General features: G+C 38.5%; 1 protein-coding gene and 1 long non-coding RNA gene across 3 annotated transcripts in view; both read left to right on the top strand.

The window, feature by feature from the left end:
- The window catches only part of ZFR (zinc finger RNA binding protein), a 47812-nt gene extending 23756 nt beyond the window's left edge, over positions 1–24056 (top strand). For both annotated transcript variants that reach the window (XM_082783413.1, XM_082783412.1), the window contains exons 9-20: positions 667–860; positions 1370–1489; positions 2443–2588; positions 2954–3116; positions 4641–4846; positions 5103–5253; positions 6687–6828; positions 15657–15754; positions 16576–16671; positions 20742–20853; positions 20959–21056; positions 21640–24056. In XM_082783413.1, coding sequence (XP_082639539.1) covers positions 667–860; positions 1370–1489; positions 2443–2588; positions 2954–3116; positions 4641–4846; positions 5103–5253; positions 6687–6828; positions 15657–15754; positions 16576–16671; positions 20742–20853; positions 20959–21056; positions 21640–21819 — 1706 coding nt within the window. In that variant the 3' untranslated portion in view covers positions 21820–24056. The remainder of the gene's footprint in view (positions 1–666; positions 861–1369; positions 1490–2442; positions 2589–2953; positions 3117–4640; positions 4847–5102; positions 5254–6686; positions 6829–15656; positions 15755–16575; positions 16672–20741; positions 20854–20958; positions 21057–21639) is intronic.
- LOC309890037 lies at positions 6837–9067 on the top strand. Its single transcript, XR_014319364.1, has 2 exons — positions 6837–8676; positions 8759–9067. It is a non-coding gene; the product is annotated as an uncharacterized lncRNA (long non-coding RNA).
- Positions 24057–24399: the final 343 nt, after the last annotated feature.

Raw genomic sequence — 24399 nt, 5'->3', positions numbered from 1 at the left:
TCCTCTTTCATGAGTGTTTTGGTTTCTTACATAGTAGCTGATGGAGTATTGCAGTTTATAATCCAGTTGGTCCTAATTTTAGTTTACAGTTTGGGCTGCTAAGGCAGGCAGGCCAGTTAATAACTGGACAACTGAAACATCTGTATAACAGTGGAAGTGTAACATGGAAGCTTTTGAAATGAGCTTGATAGACATACAGAGATAGGAAGCAACTGTTCTGAAATAAGCTATCCTCCTCTTGAGGGAGAAACCTATGCAGTTGCAACATTGAGAGCGTAGTACCTTTGCTAATATGCAAATTATGTGGTTTTAAAACACGTTTTTGGATCCACTTACAAAAAGATTTGATGATGACAAGAGACTATTACAATGTCTTTGTCCCTTTCAGTCTCACCTATTTTGAAAAATCATGAAAGTAAATGATGAAAATCATGTAAAGCAGTAGGTTTTTGTGCTAAAACTAATACTAAATGTTTAAAACAAACTCGAATGTTTTCAAACTTATTAAAAAAAACAAGACTGTTTAATTATAGTTTTAATATGTTTAAGTTTTACCTTGTTTTAGAAGACTGATAAAGCTTTGGCCAGAACATTGATATTTGTACATCATGTGTAATCAGGTTCTCATTTTATGGAAGTTAAAAATTTTAATGTTTTGATTTGTAGGTGGTAATAAACTTCAGACAACAGGTATTAAAGTGGAAGATACGAAGTCAGCAGAAATTGTTAAAACAGCTCCTGTTGCCATGGTACAAACACAGGAAATAAAACAGGAAGTAAAAACTGAACCGGTGACTCCTACAACTCTTGCTGCCTTGCAAAGTGATGTCCAGCCAGTGGGCCATGACTATGTGGAGGAGGTATTGAGACAAAAATGTGTATTTTAACTATTTCAGTGAAAATTTGTTCATCATGAAACAAGGCATTGAACCTGCAAAGGCTTGTGCAAATGTTCACATTTTTGTGTTGTGTATGTTTTGAGCAGAGTGGGGCACTCTTCGTGTTGGTGGTATGAGATGTGGACGAAATTACTAGAACCAGAATCTGATGTAAATTTTTCATTATTTGCAGGTTTACAATTATGAATTTCAACTCAGTATGTTCAGGTTGAAGTTTAAAGCTGTGTGCTCATTGGAATGGAAGAACTCTGTTCGTTACGGAGCACAATGGTGTCTCTGGCAGAAGTGAAAGTTCTAGTTTGCCTTCTTTTAGTTATTGTGTGAACTTTAATTTACCATATGTTGAGTAGACAGTATCCAATGTCACTAAATTAAAATAATTTTTACATCACTTTTGGGTTTAAAACAAGAAACAAAAACAGCAACAACAACAAAACCCACAAAAACAACTGTTAAAATTTATTTTCCAGGTAAGAAATGATGAAGGAAAGGTGATCCGCTTTCACTGTAAACTTTGTGAATGCAGTTTTAATGATCCTAATGCCAAGGAGATGCACTTAAAAGGGAGGCGGCACAGACTTCAGTATAAGGTTAGTTAAAATGTTGATGCTGCTATATGAAAATCCACTAGATGACAGCTGACTAATTGCACAGTCTTACATTTAAAGAATAGCTAAGTACTCTGAGTGAACAGCACATTAAAGAAGGTAGAGAAATGCATTCACCTTCCAGTTGATTTTCTTCACAGAATAGTCTTCAAAGTAGTAAGGCAGACTATAAAACTGCATTTTGAATTTGTTTTTTTTTTTAAGCATTTTGAATGTAGCTTTTGGGAAACTTTGCAACATTAAAATATGGTACAACATATGCAACCAACAGTAGGTTCTTTTGTGTTGTTTACCATTAATTTCAAACAGTGTAAAAGAACAGTGTTTAATATTTGGGCAGGATAGACCACATAAACCTTTTGTGAAGACACTTGATAAACAAGCGTTGGAGCTCTTTTTCCAGTCCTGGATGGAAAGCCACCTGTATTGACATATGGTGTGCATTTTGATTATTATGAGCAATGTAAGAAGAATCTACTGTGGTCTCAGGAGATGTAACTAACTTGTGTAATCGTGAAAGGGATGAAAGAAGAGAATTGCTGGAAAAATGTATTCAGTAACTCATGCCTGTACATCTGTATGAGGTACCTTTCAGGAATAGGGTGTCAAAAAGCACACAGTAGGTGTGAGGAGATTTTTTTTCAGGCTACAGAATAGTCACCCAGCTACAGAATGAACAGCAAATTACTTGGTGTTTCATGTAACATTTTAATCTTAAGTAACTTTGTTCTTGATGTAGGTAAAGAGGGGATTCATTCTATTTGTAATAAGTTATTTCTTTAAAATACTGGATAGCTATTTTTCTTCAGCTACTCATTCAGTGTAGTTCTGAAACTGCATTTTACTCCCCTGTTAAGCATTCCAGAAAAAAGCCTGTAATTTTGAGATGGCAAGAGGTAAACCAACATTTCATTTGTTTTTTTTTTCTGAACTAGAAAAAAGTAAATCCAGATCTACAAGTAGAAGTAAAACCCAGTATTCGAGCAAGAAAAATCCAAGAAGAAAAGATGAGGAAACAGATGCAGAAAGAAGAATACTGGAGAAGGCGAGAAGAGGAGGAACGCTGGAGGATGGAAATGAGGTAATGTGTTGTTTTATCAATAAATGAGACAAAGCTGCAGGCAGATTAAAACTAACTCTGCTTCTGTGGTTATTTCTTTTAAATGATGTGGGAACTCTGTACTGTCTTGTTTTAAATTAAATTGTCATTAACTCACTGGGGTTTTCATTTGCTAGTGTTGGAGCCCTCTGAGGAATGTGGACTTACTAGAATTACTTTGCTATAAACAAAAAAAAAAAAAAAGCCATTCATTTTTGTTTACCCTCTGGAATTCTCTGGTATTTGCACAATTACTAGAAGGGAGTGAGTTAGTACATCCAAGAATTCTTTTAGAATGTTTGGAAATACTAACATCTATGTAAAGAGAATTCTTTGATGCCCTTCAGGCGATATGAAGAAGACATGTACTGGAGGAGAATGGAGGAAGAGCAGCATCACTGGGATGACCGTCGCAGAATACCAGATGGAGGATATCCTCATGGTCTTCCAGGACCTCTAGGCCTGCTGGGAGTTAGACCAGGAATGCCTCCTCAGCCCCAAGGACCAGCTGTGAGTTTAACTTGAGGAGAAGAAATTAAATCTTACTTACCAGGAGGCACAGTTAAGGGCTATAAATTATTCAGTGCTGAGATGTCTCCATTGTTTCTTAATAAAGGATTTGGAAAGGTGAAGAAAAAATTACATGCTAATGAAACCATGTAGACGAACCTTTCTTCCAAAATAAGTCCACTTAATATGACCATAGGATGCCTCGAAGACAAATACTGATGCTTCTGAAATACAAGTCTTTCTGGATTTGTGTATTACTTTTATTTAATTCGCATTATACAACATTATCTTCTTGATCTTTAAAGGTCCCTTCCAACCCAAACCATTCTGTGATTCTATAATTGTGGGCAAATATATGTGTAAAAAGTGGTTGGATCATCAGTCCCAGAGGATAATGGTTAGTGGTGGGTCCTACTCTCCTTTGAGGTTGGTAACAAGTGGAGTACCACATGGGTTTATCATGGAATTTGTCTCGTTTAGTACCTTATCAATCATCTGAAAGGTGATGGAGTTAGTGCATGCTCATCAGGTTTGCTGCTGATGTGAAACTTAATTGCATCAGGGTGGGGAGAACAACCTGTACCTTTGAGAACAGGATTTCCATCCAGATGGACAGAGGAATAGGCTGGCAGGAACTTCATGCAATTCTGCAAGAACAAATAGCTAGTGCTGTACTTGGGACTGAGTAACCCATTGCATTGGTGCAGGCTGGGGAATGACAGGCTGGGTAGCAGAGCTGCTAAAGGGAACCTGGGAATCTTGGCAGACAGTAAGTTGAACATGAGCCAGCAATGTGCCCTGCCAGCAAGGAACACCAACAGCATCCTGATCTGTATTAACAGCAGCATAATCAATAGATGATAGAAAGCAATCTGCTTTCATTAAACCCAAACTGCAATACTGCACTCAGTTTAGGGCTTTCTAGTACAAGAAAGACATAGATAAATAATAGCAGGTTCAGTGTGGGGTTACCAGAATGACTGGGGGCTGCAACACACGTGCTTTGTGGAGGGATCTTGTCACTGGCAAGAGAGGTTCAGACCGCATACAGGAAGTAACTTTTTTCACAGAGATGTTGTGCAGCCTCCATCTTTTGCATTTTTCAAGGCATGACTGGATAAATCCCTGAGCAATGTGATCTGATCTTATAGCTGACCGTGGTTTGCACAGGAAGTTTGACTAGAGACCCCTGAGGCACCTTGCTATTTGAATTCTTCTTTATAACAGCAACTATAGATACCTTGTTTTGCAGCAGTGAATAAGTATGCAAGTATTTCCCATTTAATAAAAAGACCATAGATATTTATTTTGGGGGAGAGGAGTACTTTGGATCTAGAGATTTCATAATTGGTTTTATTTTGATACAGCTTATCTTTCTTCAAACGTGATTGTTTGTGAGCAGTGTAAGTTGTTAAGTACATCTCAGCTCATGTTTTGTTACATTTCAGTCATTTGAGGCTTGAATATTCTGTGAACTTTGAAATGTTGTCACATTTCAGAAATACACTTTTTTTCTCTGTTTAGCCTGTACGCCGCCCTGACTCCTCTGACGACCGCTACGTGATGACCAAACACGCAGCAATATATCCAACAGAGGAGGAACTTCAGGCAGTCCAAAAAATTGTTTCTATTACTGAGCGTGCTTTGAAACTTGTTTCTGACAATATGACCGACCATGAAAAGAACAAGAGCAAAGAGGGAGATGATAAAAAAGATGGCAGTAAAGACAGGTATTTTTATTTTTTAAGAAATTCACCTTTTGTTTCTAAAATCTTACGGTTTTCCTTGTACCTTTTTCAGTGCTTCCAGGGGTCCTGTTCTGTTCAGGTTTTTATACAGTAAATTTTGATGAGGACTGTGTCCTCAAGAGTATGTGGAATATTCCTATTCCATTTCATTTTTCTATCTGCAGGACTAGCTTTAAAATTTTAATACTACTTTAAATACTATTTTAAATGCAACTTCTGACTATAATTTACTTCACAGAGCTCTGAAAGGAGTTTTACGGGTAGGTGTTTTGGCTAAAGGTTTGCTGCTCCGTGGAGACAGGAATGTCAATCTTGTTTTGTTATGTGCTGAGAAGCCTTCAAAGATGTTACTCAGTCGTATTGCTGAAAGTCTTCCCAAACAACTTGCAGTAAGTACAGTTCAGATTCTTTCATCTGATTTTTTTTAAGTTTCTGTGTAAAAAAAAAAAAAAAATAATAATAAAAAAAAAAAACTGTCCAAGTCATGTGTCTGCAGGGCTGACTACTGCATTCCATAGCTCAAGTTGAATTTCTTCTGTTTTGCTGAGTGTTTCCATCTGAATTCAGTGACCACACTGCATGTTTTGCTTTCTGTACATTGTGTTTACAAGTGTCTAAGTGTCTAGGTGTTTATGCTAGTGGTGTAGTATTAACCATCATTTAATAGACTTCATTTGACTGGAAAACAAAAACGAGCAGAAGATGACTTTCTGTTGTCCAGTTACCACCAGTGACAGAGGTAATTTGTGCAGTGTTACAGAAAGCTTACTGCTTTAGGGTCAAAGTTCTCCATTAATGCCAGTCTGCTTCCAGTACGTATGCTTCGTAGTTCCACAGTTAACAAATTAAGTTTTGTAGCTTCTTAATGTGGCACCATTCTTAAAAGTTACCAAAAAATAAAAAGGCTGTCTTAGACCATTCAGTGGAACGCATATAAACTATTTGCTATATTCCTATAACAAATGAATATTGAGTCTTTAACTCCATTGCTCCCTACAGAAAAAAAGCCTGCCCACCATCATTATAGAAAGGTTTCTTGTGGCATCAGTGTTTCAGTACAGTCTGGTAAATTGCTCAGCAGAATCAGTGGCATGGTAGAAGCATTAGCAGGATCAGATTAATTAGGAAATAGTCTTGGGTCCTGCTCAAAGTAATAAAGCAAGAAAAGCTGAAAATTGCTCATCCTGGTCTGTCTTTGTAGAGAACTGGCTTCTAGTTTGTAAAACGAGATGACAGTTTCCTACAGCTTCTTCTTGAGATATTTAGAACTATTAAATCAGTAGCAAGAAGAAATGCAGAGTAATCTTTGTTCTCGTCTGAAGATGTGACAGCCAAGTATAAAATGTGCCTAGCAGTACCCAACCTCTAAATGAGAGCTGGAAGGAGGAGAATCACCGAGGCTTTGTCTTTAAAAAAGACTCGTATGTTTGACCAGGAATAATACCCAACTGACATTTCAAGTGGCACTGAGGCTTTTCTTTCTTTTAAATGCTGTCCAAGTTTATGCTGTGTAATTTACTTTGCATATGAACTTCCTATATGGGTAGTTTTTCCTCTTTCTTTTGCGCGCTTGGTGACTGCTGTGTGTTTTCATTAATGATTTGATAACAGTAAGTCAGTCCACAGATCTATGTGCATCTACATGTTTATACGTTTTTTTTTTTTAATTGCATATACTGTGACCTCTTTGAATACAGAGGTATTTGCTTCATATAATTAATGCTGCATTTCTGTCTTTCTGTTAAAAAGACTACATTGAAGTCCATTTTCTTCTCCATACTTTTATTGTTGCTGATAGAAATCTCTGTTTCCCAATATTTAGGTAATAAGTACTGAGAAATATGATATCAAGTGTGCAGTCCCAGAAGCAGCAATAATTTTAAATTCATATGTGGAACCCAAAATGCAAGTTACTATCACGCTGACATCTCCAGTCGTTCGGGAGGAGAACATGAGGGATGGAGGTTGGGAAGTTGTTAAAAATGTTACTTCTTTCTTATGTATTTTATATGTTTATCTATTCTGCTTAAGGTGGCGTTAAGGTCCTGGAAGGTAACATGCTGGCACAACTAATACTGATTGAAACCTTGTTTTTCAACAACCAGTCTTAGTAGACAACAGTTGGTTAAAACAAATGTTTATATGATGCATTTATTTAATTTTTTGAAATTGTAACTTTATGTCCAACCTCAGCTTTCTGGAAAAGGTACAAACTTAAGTGTTTTTCCCCTCTTATAAAATAACTTGAAAAACTAAGTATTTTACAGCATGTGGCTATAAACTGGCTTTGTAGAGCAGTCTTGCCCTCAGATAAAGATTTTATCATTTTAGAAAAACAAATCAAATGGTCTTGGATTTAAACCAGATCGGTATTACCGTCACTTACACTTCCAATTAGCAGTACCACTTAAAATACATTTGTGTAATAATTTTGATGGTAATGGTGCTTCTAACTTTAAAAGACAGTGCGATTTTTTCCAGCTCTCTGAGGTTGCTTCTTGGTCTGGAGTGCTTTTTTGAGTATATTTAGGCTCCTGGTATTACAATCAGTCTTCTATCCAACTGGCAAACCCAGACGAGTAGTGTAAGAAATGGCTTTGTCATTGAGCTGAAGAAGAAGGTTGAGTTTATAAATCAATTTACATTTCTGAAGTCCACAGTTTCTCTGGTGCCAGCAGTGTTGCTTTAGGGTCTGTTCTGTAACACTTTCAAAGCTCCAAAAGCTTTTAAGCCAACAAGCATGATTAATGTCTGCAGTACATTGGTTCTTTTTATTTACGGGTCAGATAAAATTAACTTTTGTTTCCTTTTAATCCTGTATTTTCATAGTTGAAAGACATGGCAAACAGGGTTCTGGTGATTGACAATGAACCTACAAATAGGAAATCTGGTGTTAATGCTTCTCATGCAGGTTGAAAAATTGTGTTTGTTTATGTATACATGTGCTTGTGTATATACATATTTATATAAGCCACAGTTTTTTAATTTCATCTGATCATTACATGTCCTCTAAAATACTTGAGGTTTTATACTGTATTAGTAAATGTTCTGTAGCTGTGACTAGTGCATCAAAGGCAAACTGGGTTAACAAAGTCATCCTATGTAATCAGAACAAAATCAAGATGCATTCTGTAGTTTGGATGACTTCTGAAGAGTCTTTGAGTGCTTTGTACATGACTTTTAAGCTGCACATATCATACCTAACTATAAATGCTTTGTACATGTACTGTCACATCCAACCAATACTACTTGGTTTTTGGCAATTTTAAGTGTCACATGACTTTTGGTTTGTCTGAATCAGACTTTGCATATTGCTTAAGTCCTTAAGGAATACTTTCTCTTAAAAGCTTTGATTATTAAATTAGATTAATAATTAAAAGAAGTTAACCTTAAACACTATGTTAATTTCTTAGTGTACTATGCAAAAGTGCAATATTGATTCCTGCCATAATACTCAATTTCAATTGAATTTTTTCAGGCCTAAAATTTTATGATGCAGACTAAAAATAAATTTCAAATGCCTACAATCAATCCCTTAACTTATGCCCCCCAAAGGAAACAAACCTGTATTTTTGTCTGACCCACACTTGAGTTAAAATGATCGTTGTGAGTTTATTCACTGCTGAATGCAGTACTGCCTCTAGGCAAGCCAAATCAAGTTAGTTTTCTCTTCAAGACACTGAGCAGAATAAAATGGATGTGCAGTAAAGTTCACTCTTGAAACAAGAGAAAATAGAAGACTGAATTGCAAATTATTGCAGCAAAGAAAGCCCTATTATGAAGACTGCTGGTTATTTGCTGCAGAGTTAACAGTATGTGTTTGTTTTTTTTTTCTTACTGCAGCTTCTCATGCTCTGTGTCTTACAATGGTTTAAAGTTTTCATTTTTTTTTAGCTCGCTTGGGAAGCTAGTTCAGGTGATAAGGAAGGCTTTACCGGAAGAACCAGTTTGAATAAAGATGAGACTGAGATTTGCACTTGGAGTAGAATCGTGTTTGATGTATAATAATCCCATTACAAGATAAAAGGAAAAAAAAAAAAAAAAGAAAAATACAGTGTGAAATAAAATTGTTAACTGCATAGCTACTGTTCCTTACAGTGTTGTGCATTTGACAGTTTCCCAAATCTGATACATTCAAAGTGCTCTAACCCCTGCTGTGGAATATTTCCTTCAGCAAACAAAGTGTACATATTTATAAACACATATGTGTGTGCGCGTGTGTTTTTTTCCATCCTTAGCTAACAGCCCCGGTCCAAAGCCTTCTAGCAGAGGGACTTGATTCCTGTCAGGGGTTGCTGCCAAGACATCGGAAGGATTTTTGACCAAGGTTTTCTAAAGCTCATTGTCACACCTGCCATACATTATAAAGGAGGGGGTTTGGATGCATAGTCCTAGCATCTCCTGTTACTTTGTGTTTGGCTTTTTTTTTTTCTTTTCGTCTTTGTCTCTCAGAGTTCAGCAGTGTTCACACTAGTTTTGAAATAGTTGACTGGGTAATATGTGTTTCACGTAATAAAACTACCAAAATTGATATACCTGTTAACTTTTAATGAAGAAGTAGTGTGGACACGGCATGTTTAACTGAAGATTAACCCCTTATATTTAGGCTAGTAATAAATATGTAGGGTGAGAATTCATGCTTGTGTTTTGTAAATTAATTCAGTTTTGTGATTTAGCTTTAGGGTGGTAGGTTAGGAGTCTGAATTTAGTTGAATAGTCTTTAAGGGGTTAATCCTAAAATGTGAAACATGCAAAAATCCACAGATTAAATATTACAAGAGTTCCTTTTTTTTTTTTAAGTCAGTATATTCTTAGTTCAATAAGTGCCTTGGCAACTTCTGACTTTCACAGTCTTTTTAAGTTTCAAGGGTATTCATATGATTTCTATTATTAGAGGGACACTGTAGATTGACATTTCCAGCACTAAGTGCACTTCTGTGCTCTTACAGTGTAATAGTTACTAATAAAATTATTTTCCAAATTAAAAAAAATATAATTTTTTTTTCCAAAATTATTTTCCAAGTTTTTGTAGAGTTGGAATTGAAGTAATCAGAGTTTAAAATTACATAGTGAATTATTGTGCTATAAATTTGCAGTGTTACCTATTTGCATATTATGCAAGACCGATGGGCGGAGGCCAACTGTATGAAGTTCAACAAGGCCAAGTGCTGGGTCTTGCACCTGGGGCACAGCAACCCCAAACAGAGCTACAGGCTGGGAGAGGAGTGGTTGGAAAGCTGCCTGGCGGAGAAGGGCCTGGGAGTATTGGTGGATAGTCAGCTGAATATGAGCCAGCAGTGTGCTCAGGTGGCCAAGAAGGCCAACGGCATCCTGGCTTGTATCAGGAACAGTGTGACCAGCAGGGCTAGGGAGGTGATCGTCCCCCTGTACTCAGCTCTGGTGAGGCCGCACCTCGAGTACTGTGTTCAGTTTTGGGCCCCTCGCTACAAGAAGGACATTGAGGTGCTCGAGAGAGCCCAGAGAAGGGCAACGAAGCTGGTGAGGGGTCTGGAGAACAAGTCCTACGAGGAGTAGTTGAGGGCTGGGCTTGTTCAGCCTGGAGAAGAGGAGGCTCAGGGGCAACATTATCGCTCTCTACAGGTACCTTAAAGGAGGCTGTAGCGAGGTGGGGGTTGGTCTATTCTCCCATGTGCCTGGTGACAGGACAAGGGGGAATGGGATAAAGTTGCGCCAGGGGAGGTTTAGGTTGGATATTAGGAAGAACTTCTTTACTGAAAGGGTTGTTAGGCATTGGAATGGGCTGCGCAGGGAAGTGGTTGAGTCACCATCCCTGGAGGTCTGTAAAAGATGTTTAGATGTAGAGCTTAGTGCTATGGTTTAGTGGAGGACTGGTTAGTGTTAGGTCAGAGGTTGGACTCAGTGATCTTGGAGATCTTTTCCAACCTAGACGATTCTGTGATTGGTTTTATAAGAATGTAAATAATTGACTCTTTAGGCTACTAGAACAAACAAACCCATATTTTGTTTTAAGCTTATCAACTTTATTAGCTTCTCTTTTCCTGCTGTGGGTTTTCTCTGGGTGTACCCCTTGTCTGTAATATCTAAGTCATACCTATTTCTTCTGTTATCTTACCTGAAACCTTCCTTGTGTAGGTTTGCGTTGGTTCACAGAATCACAGAATTGAAGAGGTCAAAAAGGACCTTGAAAGATCATCAGGTCCAACCCCCCTGCCAAAGCAGGTTCCTCAGAGCAGGCTGCCCAGATAGGCGTCCAGAGGGGCCTTGAATATCTCCAGAGAAGGAGACTCCTCAACCTCCCTGGGCAGCCTGTCCCTGTGCTCTGTCACCCTCACCATGAAGAAGTTCTTTCACATGTTGGTGTGGAACTTTCTGTGCTCCATCTTGTGGCCATTGCCCCTTGTCCTGTCCCCACAAACCACTGAGAAGAGGTTGGCCAGATCCTTCTCTCTCTCTCACTTATGGTATTTGTAAACACTGAGGAGATCCCCTCTCAGTCTTCTGAGGGCTGAACAGAGCCAGGTCTCTCAGCCTTTCCTCATAGGGAAGATGCTCCAGGCCCCGTATCATCTTTGTGGCCCTCCACTGGACTCCTTCCAGGAGATCCCTGTCTTTCTTGTACCGGGAAGCCCAGAACTGGACACTATTCCAGGTGAGGCCTGACCAGGGCAGAGTAGAGGGGGAGGATCACCTCCCTTGACCTGCTGGCCACGATCCTTTTAATGCATGCCAGGATCCCATTAGCCCTCTTGGCCACAAGGGCACAGTGCTGTCTCATGGTCAACCTGTCATCCACCAGGACCCCCAGGTCCTTCTCCTCAGAGCTCCTCTCCAGCAGGTCATCCTGCAGCCTGTACTGATACATGTGGTTGTTCCTTCCCAGGTGCAGGACTCCACACTTGCTCTTGTTAAACCTCATTTGGTTTCTTCCTGCCCATCTCTCCAGCCAGCCCAGGTCTCGCTGAATGCCAGCACAGCCTTCTGGCATGTCAGCCACTCCTCCCAGCTTTGTGTCATTGGCGTACTTGCTGAGGGTGGACACTATTCCCTCATCAAGGTCGTTGATGAAGATGTTGAACAAGACCGGACCCAGCACCGACCCCTGGGGAACACCGCCAGTCACAGGCCTCCAGCCAGACTCTGCGCCGCTGATCACCACCCCCTGAGCTCGGCCAGTCAGCCAGTTCGCAACCCACCTTACTGTCCACTCCTCTATCCCACACTTTCTCAGCTTTGCTATCAGGATGTCATGGGAGACAGTATTGAAAGCCTTGTTAAAGTCAAGGTAGATGACATCCACTGCTCTCCCCCCACTTACCCAGCTGGTGGTGCCATCATAGAAGGCAATGAGGTTGGTTGAGCACTACTTCCCATGGTGAATCCATGCTGACTACTCCTCATAATAATCTTCTCTTCCAATTGCTTGGAGATGGCCTCCAGAACAAGCTGCTGCAATACCTTTCCAGGGACAGAGGTGAGACTGACTGGCCTGTGGTTTCTTGGATCCTCCTTCTTGCCCTTCTTGAAGACCATCGTGACATTGGCTGTCCTCCAGTCTTCAGGCACCTCACCCGTTCTCCAGGACCTTTCAAAGATGATAGCGGTTCGGCGGGCGTTCACCTCTGCCAACTCCCTTAGCACATGTGGATGCATCGCATCGGGACCTATGGATTTGTGTGGGTTGAGCCCACTCAGACGCTCACAAACCACTCCGTTGTCAACAAGGGCGGAACCCTCCACTTCCCAGACTCTTTCTCCTCCCTCCAGGGTCGAGGAGTCCTGGGGGGGAGTCCTTGAAGCAAAGACTGAAGCAAAGAATCATTCAGGATCTCTGCCTTCTCAGCATCTCCCGTTACCAGGACACCCTCCTCGTTCAGCAAGGGACCCACATTATCCCTAGTCTTCCTTTTACTGTTTACATACTTAAAAAAAAAAAAAAAAAAACAAACCTTCTTGTTATCTTCTATGTCTTTTGCAAGCCTCATCTCTAGGTGGTCTTTAGCCTTCCTTGTCGTATCCCTGCAGACCCTTACAACCCTTCTATACTCCTCCCAAGAGGACAGGCCCTTTTTCCACATTTCATAGACCTTCCTCTTCCTTTTGATCTTATCAATGAGCTCCTTGCTCATCCACACAGGTTTCCTGCCCCCCTTTCCCAATTTCCTACTCTTGGGGATGCATCAATCCTGAGCTTGGAAGAAGTGCTGTTTAAATGTTGCTCAGCTCTCACAAGCACCCTTGCCTTCTAGCAACCTAGCCCATGAGATACTCCCAAGCAAGTCCCAGAAGCGGTCAAAGTTGGCTCTCCGAAAGTCCAGGGTTGCAAACCTGCTTTTCGCCTTACTTCTTCCACCAAGTTCCATCTGGAACTCCACCATCTCATGGTCGCTTCATCCCAAGTTGCCCCCGACCTTCACATCCCTAGCAAGCCCATCCCTGTTGGTAAGGACAAGGTCCAGGAGCAATCCCTGCTTCATTGGCTTCTCCACCACCTGCGTCAGAAAATCATCTTCAACGCATTGTAGGAACTGTTTGGACTGTTCATGCCTGGCCGAGTTGCTTACCCAACAGATGTCTGAAAAATTGAAGTCCCCCAGGAGAACCAACGCCCATGATCGTGAGGCTACTACCAGCTGCTTGTAGAAGGCCTCATCAACCTCCTCCTCCTGATCTGGTGACCTGTAGTACACCCCCACAACAGTATCCCCCATACCAGCCCACACCTTAATTCTCACCAACAAGCTCTCCACTTGTCCTTCACCCTCCTCCAGCTGGAGCTGGGTACACTCTAATTGCTCCCTCACACCCCTTCACTTCCCCAGCCTGTCTTTCGTAACAAGGCCGTAGCCCTCCATGACAGGATTCTACTCATTCAAGCTGTCCCACCAGGTCTCTGTGATTGCAACGAGATCGTGGCCCTGCGACTGAACACAGATCTCGCGCTTATCCTGTTTATTTCCCATGTTTCCGCACATTCCTATACAGGCACTTTAGGGAAGCAGCAGGCACAGTGACCCCTGGAGGGATGCAAGAAGAAAAAAATTCTGGATGGAGTATTGGGATCATTGCCTTAACTGAGGAGCACTCAGACAATCCTATGGGACAACTCAGAGGTTTTTCCCTACTATCTTCAACAGTGAGAGTAGTGACAACTTCACCCGGCCCTTCTCTGTCGCTTTTAGCTCCCCTCTCTTATGGTTTCTTTGGGTTTTCTTCCTTTTTTTTTTTTTTTGGACTTTTTTGATTTTGTTTTAAATGAAACACATTAAATGTCTTCATTTGCTCTGTAAAGGCTTTGTTCGTTTCTTATTTCCACTTCAACATATGGTCCATAAGTTGATTATCTGTGAGAGAAGATAACCTTGTTTTTCTCAACTTGGTTCTTAGTCCTCATTTTAACCCTATGCAGAGCAATAAGAATATCATATAAAAATGCCTAAATCTCAGTGTAGTACCTTAGTTGAAATTCAGTTATTGGAAACTTAGAGCACCATGCTCGTTTACAGTTTTTTTTTTTTGCTCTGCGTAGTAGAGTATCCTACTGTTCATTATATATTTGTCTATAAGTATGTGGCAGCTTCAGGGCTGTCTCTGCAGCATACCTAGAATTTTCTCCGTGTTGGCCTGTTTCGTAAGTCTTTCTGTTTTACTAATTCAATTCTCTGACTTACCGAAGGTTATATCTTGCTGCAGTAAACCATATAGTTTTACACAGTCAGTTCCTGTGAAACAAGTGCCATTGAGAGAGGGCTTTTTGTTTCCTCTTACCTGGTATATTACCAGTCATGCTACCTTTTTTTGTTGTTGTTACAGGTCACAATAACCATTTTCATAAATAATAAAATAAAAACATTAAATGTATCATATGCTTATAATTTTAAGCAACCTGAATATACCATTTCAGACTGTTCAGTGTGGTTCCTGTTGTTGATTAAACCAATTCCAAAATGGCCTTCTGGTCTACTCTATTTAGGTAACAAAGCAGTCAGCTTGGTAACTTAATTAAGTCCTTTTCTGAATATTTAATACACAAGATCTACATTTGCGTTTAGACATTGTGCTTTTGTTTTTTAAACTATTCCTAGCTTTTCTTTTTTCCTGCTGAATCTTAATTAAAGCAGTCCCCTTTCAGATCTTTCTTTACATCTGAAGTTATATTGGAGCATATGTATTATGGGTTGAGGAATTTGAGTAAGAGAGGTTAGGTACTAGAAGGTAGTGGAACTCTGTAATATTGAAGAGCATTTCAGATTCCTTCAATTAGCTTTTAAAGCAAAAATCATTTCATACCAAGGTTAAGATATAATAAAAATAACATCACTACTAAACGTCTAGTGCTTCTGAGATGTTATACGTCTTTTGAGGACTAGGTCCCAAATAACAGATGACAGTTAAAACATACAAGAAACTGAGATTAAATGTTACTACTTGGTTAAAGTGGATTTTTGTGTTCTGTCTGTCTTGTGTTCTCTGTGCTGGCGCACTGTGTCCAACCATCCTTCCTTCAGTATTTAATTTTAGGGGATACGTATTTTTCCAGTGATAGCTTAAATAAAGAAGTGCTAAGCATTGCGTAATCTGCAATGCATTTGAAAATAACCTGAGAGCTAAATGAAGTTTATTATGCTCTTGATCTTCATGCTGGGTTGCCCTAATCCTAATTGAATACCTTTTATGGAACATTTACACGTGTTGTTCAAGGGTTTAAACTTCAAATGGCATGTGTGACATTGAAGCTACTTTAAGGAAGTGTCTTGCTCACCTGGTCAAACACCCATTCCTCACTGCATTTTGCCAATTCAATCCATTTTAGATGTAACCTCGGGTATGGTGAAAGACCCAGCGGACGTCTTGGACAGGCAAAAATGCCTTGACGCTCTGGCTGCTCTACGCCACGCTAAGTGGTTCCAGGTTCGGAACATCATTTTACTTTCTTCTTGTAGCCTTATGAGAGATTAGTTCAGTTGCGATATAAATGTTTAATTGTGTGAAAACACTCAGCGTTGTTCATGCTAATAATACTTACTATTTTTCTGGTCCCTAAATTTAAATGTAGAAAGTTGAGTATGGAGGAACTGCTTTATGCAGTTATTGCTCATTTGACATGATTTTTTTTTCTGGTCATTGAGAAGGCGATGTTGAAAGTTTGACTTGCTTGGGGTGATCATATGTTGTATATTTGTTATATATTCCATAAGGCTGCAGAGTAACTTTGCTTTAAATAATGGAATATGTGTTTAAAGCTTTGTGTTTAGATTTAAGACTTTTTTTCCTATTTTTTTTAAGTGCATTAAGTGTAGGGAATGAAAGGTGAGAAGCAACTGTTTGGTTTAGTGACTTTGCATTCTGGCAAAGGCACAATAAAGAAACCAAACAGATTCCCTTGACCTTTCAGTCTCTATACCTACTTCTTAGGCATTTACTTTATCCTTTTTATTTCTAATATAGAAAGATACTGTATTTATTGTTACAAGTGAACATAGGTCAAAGTGTACAGGGGATCAAGAAATGTTATTCTTGTATAACCTGTGCACTTTGACTTTTACAAGCTTAAATTACTAACCCTGTATAAAATACTGCTGTAAATGGCGGCTCATGGAATAAACTTGTAGAATGATTTGTTTCAATCTTGTATCTGAGCTTCCATTGAACAGTGGTGTTTTAGTCTTTCAACAAGGCCTATTTGCTGTAGGTGCTGGCATTGATTAATTTGATTTTGTATCGCTCTCAAGGCTAGAGCTAATGGTCTGCAGTCCTGTGTGATTATCATACGTATTCTTCGTGACCTCTGTCAGCGTGTTCCAACTTGGTCTGATTTTCCAAGCTGGGTGAGTAATAGTGTTCCTGAATGAGTCTTTTCAATGCACATGGTGCTGCAAGTAGGGCACTGGAAAGTGTTAGCTGCAGTTAAGTGTAGAAGTAGTATGTTTTTTGTGCTTGTATTTACAGGGAATATAGAGGGTGCCTCTAAAAACATAATTTTCTGAAGTTTAGTCATTTGGAGCTGGAATTTTTCCAAAGGAATTCTCTTGTTCTTTGGAATTCTTTGTGTTTAGCATCCTTTTTCTAGATTTCAAGTGTTGTTTGTTTATTTTAACTTTATATAAATAAGTCTTTGTTTTGTTTTGTTTTACCACCTACTGGTGGTTAGAAATTCCTTGGGTTTTACTGAAACTGGTTTGAAGTGATGTCAGCTATGCCCAGGTACCTTTGTGATAACAGAAAGGTCACTTTACAGAACAAATCACAGTAATTCCTGTGATTGTTAATGTGACCATTCTCCAAGACGAAATACCACAGTGCTAGTCAGTGGATGTGTCAAAATTAGCATCTTTAATCATTATCACTTCGAAAAAGATCTGTAGGTTGAAACCATTTACTTCTGATAATTCCTGCAGCTGAGCATTCTTGTAGCATTGCTTTTGCATTGGTTATTTTAAAAGATGCCCTACAGGAGTGTAATTTGCTCTCCAGTCTGTGGACCAGCCAAAATTAGTCTGAAAGAAAATTTCAGAAATGTGTGTAGATAAACTGACTGTTTTGTTTCACAAACCAAATTGTGTTGCATTGTTCTGCTTCCCAGTATAAACTTTTCAGTTTTGACAAGAAGATCACTAACATTGTCAAGACAGTTTCAGTGGTTGATACTCTTTGAATGAGAAATGTGTTAGACTTTGAGACAATTCTATTAAATTCTGACAGTGATGATTTTTTTCTGGAAAAAGATAGAAAAAGTTACATACTTTTTTTAAGTGTGAATAGTAATATATAGATATCATGCCAGTTTCTGTGCTACATGTCTGAAAGGTACACTGTATAAATACAGCATACAAAAGCTAGAAAATTATGTAACTGTCCTCTTAATTATCACTGTGATGCTGAGTTGCCAAAGAATAAAATCTGGTGTGCCTGCAGGAAAGCACCCTTACAGCTGTTGCAACACACATGAAGGTGAAGAACAAGGAATGTTGTTTCTTCTTTGTCACTTTGTCTGTTCTAAGGCACATCTAAAAGGAAAGAGAAGTGTGTGTGAAGTCTAGCTGCATCTTAATTCTCTACAAGAGTGTTCCCTGGTTTTCTGAATTGATTTTTGACAATGCTGATATGCATTGTCAAAATGTCAGTAATGTGAACCAGCACTGAAGTCTGTGTAGTCAGTAATTGTTCTGGCCTACTGGCAAAGTCTTACTGACAAGGCAGTTACAGAATGAAAAATTGTGATTTTAAATACCTGTAATTTATGCTGGTCACAGATTGAATTTCACAGATTGAAGAAACATACGTATTTTTCTGAATACAGAACTTGTTCTGACCTGTATGCTAGAAGCCTGTTACAAGTCAAGGAGCTTTTCAAAAAGAACCTAAGTGCTTCTAATAATAGAAAGTCTTAGGAAGCTTAAACACAGACATTCATAGCACCATCCTTATTTACCTAAAAATAAAAACTAAATTGGAAGAATTTTGTCAACTTCCTGCATGTTAGAAGGAATGACTATTCAGGACTTACAGGTACCTTAAAGGAGGTTGTAGCGAGGTGGGGGTTGGTCTGTTCTCCCACATGCCTGGTGACAGGATGAGAGGGAATGGGCTAAAGTTGGGCCAGAGGAGGTTTAGGTTGGATATTAGGAAGAACTTCTTTATGGAAAGGGTTGTTAGGCATTGGAATGGGCTGCCCAGGGAAGTGGTTGAGTCACCATCCCTGGAGGTCTGTAAAAGATGTTTAAATGTAGAGCTTAGTGCTATGGTTTAGTGGAGGACTGGTTAGTGTTAGGTCAGAGGTTGGACTGGATGATCTTGGAGGTCTCTTCCAACCTAGATGATTCTGTGATTTTCCAGACTTGAAATCCAGGACCTTACATGTACATGAACACTAGGGCATTGTCCTCAGGTTTTTGGTTGCAAAACAAGTGAATAAATGCAAAAACTTGTTTTGTTTTTTAAATTTACTGATGTGTTTTGCTTCATATCTGAAAACAGCTAAGTTACTGTGGATAGTACTCCAAAGCTTGGTCCTCAGTGATCCAGTGGAACTATGGAAATGCCTCGCACAGGAATTGAAATTTATTAGTTAAACAGAGCTAACATGGAAAGGAATGAGCACCCTTAATGAAGAATTGTAATCAACACTGACTGTAATTAGTTGCACGTGTCAGAATGTGCATTTACTCTTACAAAGTGAAAATAAAAGGCAGCGTTTGAAAAAGTGTAAACTCAGAGGAAGGGGAAAAAAAGACATTGTTTGAAAATGAGACTTGCAAATGAAGTGGTATTGAAACATCTGTTCAGTGCTGAAAAAGCTAAGGAAAGCTATTCCTTGCCATTGCAAATCTTTTTAACAGTTTTCTGAAAAAAATACATAAAATAGGCCTATAATAAAAAGAAGCAATGGAAATAATCACAGAGGGGGGAAAAAAAAAAAAGAGAGAGAATTTAAAATACACCTTTTAAAACGATCATTTAAACAATTTCTGATGTGTAAATTTTTGAAAATCTGTTGATCAATAAGATTTTTTTTTAAATTGTTTAACATCTGAGTTAGTATTAGCTTAGGTCCAGAAAAAAATTGCTGTGAACTTCAGTTTTGTTAAACCAAGGAAGTAGTAGCGATTTAGATTAAACTTCAAAAGACACTTACATTTTTGATGATTTGAGTTTTTGTGTTCTTATAGGAAAAAAAATATTTTTTGTCATAGTCTGTTACTGTCATTAGATACGCTGTGTGCTGTTTATTCCTCTGGCTGCCAGGTTTAGATAACCCATCATTTTTCAAGCGTTCTAAAAAAGTTGTTGGACAAATTGGCTACCTGTCATACAGTATGTTATCTTATAAATTTCTAAAAGACTTTTGGGCAATCTCTGATGAGAAGAGGCATGTCCACATTGGTAGTCAATGTTAATCTTGCCCCAGCTTTCTTCTATTCATTCTATGCATTTTTTTTCTATTTTAACTGAAATTGTTTTGTGATGTGTAATGTTCTTCAAAATTTCTACATCAATTTAACTGAAATTGTTTTGTGATGTGTAATGTTCTTCAAAATTTCTACATCAAAAGTTGTTGAGTGAACCTAATGAGGTTCCACAAGTTCAGGTGCAAGGTGCTGCACCTGGGTCAGGGCAATCCCAGACAAGAACACAGACTGGGAGAAGAACCCACTGAGAGCAGCCCTGCATAGAAGGACTTGGGGGCTCTGGTGGACAAAAAGCTTGACAGGAGCCAGCAGTGTGTGCCTGCAGCCCAGAAGGCCAACTGCGTCCTGGGCTGCAGCAACAGAGGGGTGGGCAGCAGGTGGAGGGAGGGGATTGTGCCCCTCTGCTCTGCCCTGGTGAGGCCCCACCCAGAGTGCTGCATCCTGAGCTGGGGCCCCCAGCTCAAGAAGGATGTGGGGCTGTTAGAGTGGGTCCAGAGGAGGGCCAAGAAGGTGCTCAGAGGGCTGGAGCACCTCTCCTGTGAAGAAAGGTTGAGAAAGCTGGGGTTGTTCAACCTAAAGAAGAGAAGGCTCCAGTGTGACCTTATTGCAGCTTTTCAGGTGCTTACAAAAACGATAGTGACTTTTTGCTCAGTTAGATAATGACAGAACAAAGAGAATGGTTTTAAATTAAAAGATGGGAGATTAAATTAGAGGTCTGGAGGAAATTCTTCACTAGAGGGAGGTGAAGCACTGGAACAGGTTGCCCAGAGAGGTTGTGGATGCCCCATCCCTAGAAGTGTTCAAGGTGAGGTTGGACAAGGCCCTGAGCAACCTAATCTAGTGGGCACCCTGCCCATGGCAGGGTGGTAGCAGCTAAATGATCCTTCCAAAGCAAGCCATTTTATGAAAAATTCCGTATAGAACAAGAGTAGCAGCTTTTTTCTGTTTTGATCAGTCTTCTTCATTAGCCGGTTTTCTTATTGTTACAGGCTATGGAGTTGCTTGTAGAAAAAGCAATCAGCAGTGCTACCGGACCACAGAGTCCTGGGGATGCACTTAGAAGAGTTTTTGAGTGTATATCTTCAGGAATCATCCTTAAAGGCAAGTTGAATTCGATCAATGTACTTAATGCTGAAGTAATATAAAATAAGTAGTCGTGGTCACAATAAGGTAGAGATGTGCTACTAACAAGCCTAACCATTCTAGGTGGTCCTGGCCTTCTGGATCCTTGCGAAAGAGACCCTGTTGATACACTTGCTGTAATGACAGATCAGCAACGAGAAGATATTACTTCAAGTGCACAGGTAAGGGAGAGTATGTGTAACATTACTAAAATTGAAGGCATTTGTTGTTTGTTTTTGAATGAGGCTATGTGTACATGAATTTTCCTTTCTTATAAGAACATAGTCCAGTTTTTTAGATGATGATCCTGAAGCTAAGCAATGACAATGTCACAGGATAGGATGCAGAGCAGTATTGTGTTTTGCACTAAAATAGCTGTGACAAGTTTGAAGCACTCCTTTCTGTATATGACCATAAGGATGCTCTGTCTACAGCAGTATTCTATTAGATTTAAAATGATGTTGGAACTTAAGATTGTATAAATAAATTTGTTTAAATTTTAATATTTATCCATTTATAGTAATGACCAGTCACACAGCTGAATAGCTCACTGACTATGTTGAAGTTGAGATGCTGGATTTTGTACAGAAGCAACAAATGTGACACGCATATATTAAATACTTTGTTGACATTGTGGGAAGGAAAAGGATGGATAGTGAGAGCTAAGGATGATATTATCTTACACAGTTTCTTCATTGTTTGACAAAGTACTCAAAACTGACATTTGCTTCTAACTGAAATGTCTTCTTTATTTCCTTTTCATAGTTTGCATTGAGACTCCTTGCATTCCGTCAGATACACAAAGTTTTAGGAATGGATCCATTACCACAGATGAATCAACGCTTCAACATCCATAACAATCGTAAAAGGAGAAGGGACAGTGATGGGGTTGATGGATTTGAAGCAGAGGGAAAAAAAGACAAAAAAGATTATGATAACTTTTAAAAAAAGTTTGTCATTTTATTCTAGGATTGAAGGTGATAAAAAGTCCATTTGTTGCCTTGCTTTTACTTCATTCATAATAATGTCTGTTTAAAACATCCAAAACTAACTTGGGGATTAGATTTGGAAGAGAACAACCTAGCTCTTCTTTGAGATTCTGAACATGGTAATGGATGTGCCGTATCAGACAAATTATGGATGGAAAGACTACAAATGGAAACTCTGTCCTTGGAAAAAAAAAATAGTTTGAGGTTTTTACTTTCATTGCATTTTCTTTAAATGTGTTGCTAACTTTAGTAACTTTTCTTCTTTTTTTGTCCTTTTTTTTTAATTAAGAAGTGTGTTGTCTTACCTTGACTGTATTTAATGCAGCCTTTGTGCTTCTGTTGCTGTGTGTATTTTGACATTTTATTTAGAAGTTTTTTTTGTTTGCCCTTGACACTAGTTGTATAAGTTACTTTGTGTTAGATAGTATAAACTGTTCCCTTCCCAATTAATATTTCACAGAACTTTTCTTTTTTTTGTAAAGTGAGACTGCAGGATTATGTTTTTTTTTTCCTAAATGTGAAGGGGTTACAACACAATTATCCTGCCATTTGAGTGCTCAGAATTAAATGTTTTTGCCAATCTTGTGGCATTTGTCTTCTTAGTGTGATATAACGGTGTAATTAAGACAAATTTGTGTTAATCTAATCAAGTTTGCCGTTAGTTGTGCATTAGCAGTATAAAAGCTAATATATACAGTATGGTCTTGCAACAGTTTTAAAGCAGCTGCATAATTGATCAAAGTTTTGCATGACGTTTTTGTTTTTAATAGAAGGGCTTTTAAAACTATAATTTTAGATTAAATGCGTAGTTCTTCTTATGATTGACTTTGTGACATAGCAAGGCCAAAAAATAACTTTCTGAATTTCTTTTCTCAACGTATAAGCAGAAGCGGGCATTTCCCATTTGGACAAAGTTTGTCATTCTTTTCAAACAACTTTGTCAATATGATATTAATGCCTCTCAGCCCTTAACAAATAAATGTTTGTCATATCAGTGCCTGTGAGGTTATTCCTTATAGCTATTCCTGTATAAAACTTCTGTGATTTTTTTTCGATATTCAAATTTTAAAAGTGAAGTATTACTAAGTGAAGGTTATCAAAGAAAAAACCCAGAAAATTATTTGATGTGGCCATAGTGTATGCTTATGTCTCTTTCAAAAAGCTAAATATAGCAGTGGTGTAAGTAAAGTTACATCATACTGTTGATGTATGCTCTGGTACACAGGTGTGATTTGTTGTCACAGCACTACAGTGGAATACTCGAATAAAAACTAAAATTTATTAAATGACTTAAATTCATTATACACTGGAAACTGAAGTTTCAATTACTCTGTTCAATGTGTATTACGCTTTGTTGCAAACCCATAAAACACACAGATAACATAGACTAACATTCCGGTATCTAATCACTGGCTGTATGAGAGTGTCAGGCATCACAACTATCATTTGTTATTTCTGATAGTTTATTAAAAAAAAACCCTTTTGTTCCAGTTTGTGGTTGATTTTATCTTTGACCTTTTTAAATAAAATAAGTTTTGGAGTAGGGGGATACTTTTGTCTTGCAACACCCACTGCTAACAGCATGGGTCTATGGAATGCAAATAAAATATTTTAGAAAATAGAAGTGGTCTTAAAGAAAAATGTTAATACAGTGTTCTTCAAGTATCAGAGTGCAATTTTAAAAGGAGTGAGTATTAGTGGTAAGCAAATAAAGAGAAAACATTCTCATTGTAAGTAAGTTTTCTTAAATAATTTCAATAGAAATAAAATAATTAGTGTGTGCTTTAAAATTCCTGTAAAAAAATAAAAAAGATTACACTAGTTTCTGTTGTCCAGCCTTGAGGCGTAACTTCCAAGTGTGTGCTTGTGCTTAGTCTTTTTTCTTTTTTTTTTTTAAGAGGGGGATATCTTGCTGCCATAGTGTCTAGTTAGCCATTACTATTTATTTTGAAAGCTACAGGTGCTATTCGTGTGGCTAGTTCAACTCCATACCAAAGTTTCTTTCCTCATAAAGCTAAAACTTGTCTATTCAGGCATGGGACCCTAACTTTAGGATTAAAAAGGTCAAAGATGTTATTTTGGTTTTCCTGTATTTTTGTTCTGCTGGCTTTTATCTCTTAACCAGTTTCTGGATCTTTCGAAATATTGTATACTTAAAGTGATTCCACATTAAATACAAAGCTGTGACCATGATTTTTGCGCTGTGTGGTGAAGAGTTAATTTCGGTTTCTTCCTGTTTTTCCTGCCCGTTTTAATGGGCTGTTTTCACTAGGTAACTACTGGCTCTGGAAAAACTAAGAATGGAAAAGCAACATTTTAAAATGTACAGAGATAGTTTTGACTTTTAAGTACATTGTGTGCTTAGGGAGACAAAACTTCCATTCTTTTTCTTTCTTTTCTCTGAAGGCTGTAAGCTGAAGAGTTTTCTAGCCAGAAAGGCTACAAATCAAATTTCTTCTGATAGATTATTTTGTAAATCTTCTCAAGAGTTTTTCATTATTTTTTATTCAGTGTGGTATTTCTCAGACCTTTTCAA

The sequence above is a fragment of the Aythya marila genome (assembly GCF_965140915.1).
Source record: "Aythya marila genome assembly, chromosome: Z".
Lineage (NCBI taxonomy): Eukaryota > Metazoa > Chordata > Aves > Anseriformes > Anatidae > Aythya > Aythya marila.
This window is presented reverse-complemented; position numbering and strand designations above follow the sequence as displayed.